We start from the raw sequence: 2,526 nt of genomic DNA, 5'->3' as shown, positions 1-2,526 counted from the left end.
CTAAGAGTGAACCTAGTACGTTTCGCTTTTACTCCATTGAGTAAAATACTGGGATAGATATCACTACCGATTAGTATATCCACGGGTCTGGGTTTGTGAAATTGAGTGTCGGCTAATGTGAATCCAAGATTTTAAGACACTGCTTTGGATCTATGGGGTATGAGGGTAAATTATCAGTTAGACTATTTAGTATAAATGCCTGTGCTGATAGCTTATAATTGGTGTTTAAGGGTGAGCAAAGTGTGATTTCACAAATACTCGTTGGTGTTGCTGAAACTGCATTGTTTAGTCCGGTCACTTGGGCTGATACAGAGTGGGTGGGTATATCCAAACTTCTTTGAAGTCTTCGAGATATAAATGTGGCTTCCGATCCTGAATCAATAAGAGCTCTCGCGGAATATCGCTGGCCATTATGTTCTACTTGAACCATTGCAGTACCGAGTAATATCTGCTTCCTACTTGGGTTGGGTGGGTCTTGGGTTGATGATTTAGTGGACTGTATAGTTGTTGTGTAGGATTGCCGAGTTGTATTTGTGCTTTGGGTGGGTGGTGCGGTACTTGAAGCGTTTTCAGGGTTCGAACTAGTGACGTTTGGTATTTCCGGAGTTGATTCAGGTCGAAAGCTTACGACACGAGAATTTACTCACACAGTTCTTGTAGCTATGTGAAACGGCCAAGCAGTTATAGCAATAACCATATTTTTTGATTGTGGAGATACGTGTCTCTACATTCATTGCGAGAAATTTGGGACATTCTCGAATAGGGTGCTGCTTTTTGCAGAGCTTACAGCTTTCTGTATCTATACTATTTTGAGTAAAGTTGAAATTATTATTTCTTTGGGTGTTAGAGGGTCTAGCAATTGGCGTTTCAGCCACGTTTGCATGAAAAGTGTTATATTTCTTTTCATCTGTTCTTTTAACTGTACCGGTGTGGAATGGGGGTAATTTTGCTACTGAAGCTTTGAAATTTCCAACAGATTCGAGGGTTTTGTATTTGTGGGTTAAAAAATTGTCGAAATTTGACCACGTCGGTATATCTGAATTGTCTGCTAGGGTATATTCAAAGGTTTCGAGAGTTTGTTTAGGTAGTTTTGAACTACAAAGATATATCAATATCGGATCCCAGCTTTGTGTGTCAATCTCAAGGTTATTTAAATTAGTTAAAACGTTATTAACGGAACGTTGTAAGCTTTTTATAGCACAACCTGTTTCCTGAGTTACTTGGGGTAGGTTAAAAAGAGTCTTTAATTGGGTGTTTACCTGCAACCTCTTATTTTCATATTGGTCGACTAAATTTTTCCAAGCGAGTATGAAACCATCATTTGTTAGGGGTGCGTTTTGAATAACCTCTCTTGCTTCTCCTCGGGTCTTCTGAGTAAGGTGAAAGAGTCTTTCAACGTTACTAATCCTTGGGTTACGGATATATAGGGCTGTAAACATATCCCGAAAGGTGGGCCAAGTTGTGTAATCTCCGTAAAAGATGTCGGTGTCGCATGGTGGAAGGTGAACTGCAGGAGCGAAATCCATCATTGTGGCTTCTGAAGTCCTTTCCTTAATGGGTTGGGTTGACACTTGTGTTTTACGCGCATCTACATCTTCGTTGATGGAAGCTAAGCAAGAGAGGTACATTCGATAACTTTTTTGATATTTTTCTTTCACTTTAAAGAAATCGATGGTTTCATGACTTTCGCGAGAAATTCTTCTGATCGCATCGTATGAGCGCTTTGCTTTTTCATAGAGCGAATTTAGTTCGACCCTTTTAATTTCTAGGGTATAGACCGAATCATCTTCACTTTGGGTCTGAAGATGGTCTTCCACGAATTCAATCAAATCTGTTGTTGTAATTTTAAAATCTTCCATTTCCATTTTTCGGTAAGATATATTTAATATTTGGGTTGAATGAGAAAAATAAATCGCGTAGAGTTACGAAAATTTAAGAAAACAAACTTTAAAAACTTTTTGTATAGTGCTTTATTTATTTTAAAAATTTCAAATTAATTTTCTTGCTTTTATCTCGATGGTGTCCGATTGTGAATATTTATGGGAAGTTATTAAATTTCCGATGAATTTAGAAAAAATCGATAAATAAAAGTTTGCAGGGTTTTGCACTTTTTCCTACTGGGTCACCTTTTTAATTTCCTACTGGGTACTTGTCTTTTGACGTGCTGTTCGTTAACAATTTTTGTCACCAACAAATATAAGCGAATGGGTGCGCTATTCGTATGTAGGTATGTAATTGCGGGTGTATATTTATTTATATATAATTTTAGTTTAACGAGAAGAATGCAATAGCCGACGGCAAAATATATACATATATTTTATTATTGCACTTCTTCTCTTGGGTAAATATATGTAAATATGTGTGTATATATGTACATATAATTAAATAGTGCAGATCAACTTTTTGTTAGCCCAATAAAACAAATAAATTGTGCTTAAGTCGGCTTAAGGACACAATTTGGCAATTGGCTGTTTTTTAACAAATTTTTGATTCGCACTTTATATTGACAATTGAAAAATATGGGTC

General features: G+C 36.7%; 1 protein-coding gene across 1 annotated transcript; it reads right to left on the bottom strand.

The window, feature by feature from the left end:
- Nucleotides 1–205: 205 nt before the first annotated feature.
- On the bottom strand, nucleotides 206–1,870 carry LOC120780205. The gene has a single exon (XM_040112466.1). The coding sequence runs from the start codon at nucleotides 1,863–1,865 to the stop codon at nucleotides 612–614; it is 1,254 nt and encodes a 417-aa protein (XP_039968400.1). The 5' UTR covers nucleotides 1,866–1,870; the 3' UTR covers nucleotides 206–611.
- Between the last annotated feature and the right edge of the window lie 656 nt (nucleotides 1,871–2,526).

Source organism: Bactrocera tryoni, unplaced genomic scaffold (genome assembly GCF_016617805.1).
Source record: "Bactrocera tryoni isolate S06 unplaced genomic scaffold, CSIRO_BtryS06_freeze2 scaffold_231, whole genome shotgun sequence".
In the NCBI taxonomy this organism is placed as follows: Eukaryota; Metazoa; Arthropoda; class Insecta; order Diptera; family Tephritidae; genus Bactrocera; species Bactrocera tryoni.
The sequence above is the reverse complement of the archived record's forward strand: the minus strand, read 5'-3'. Positions and strand labels throughout refer to the sequence as shown.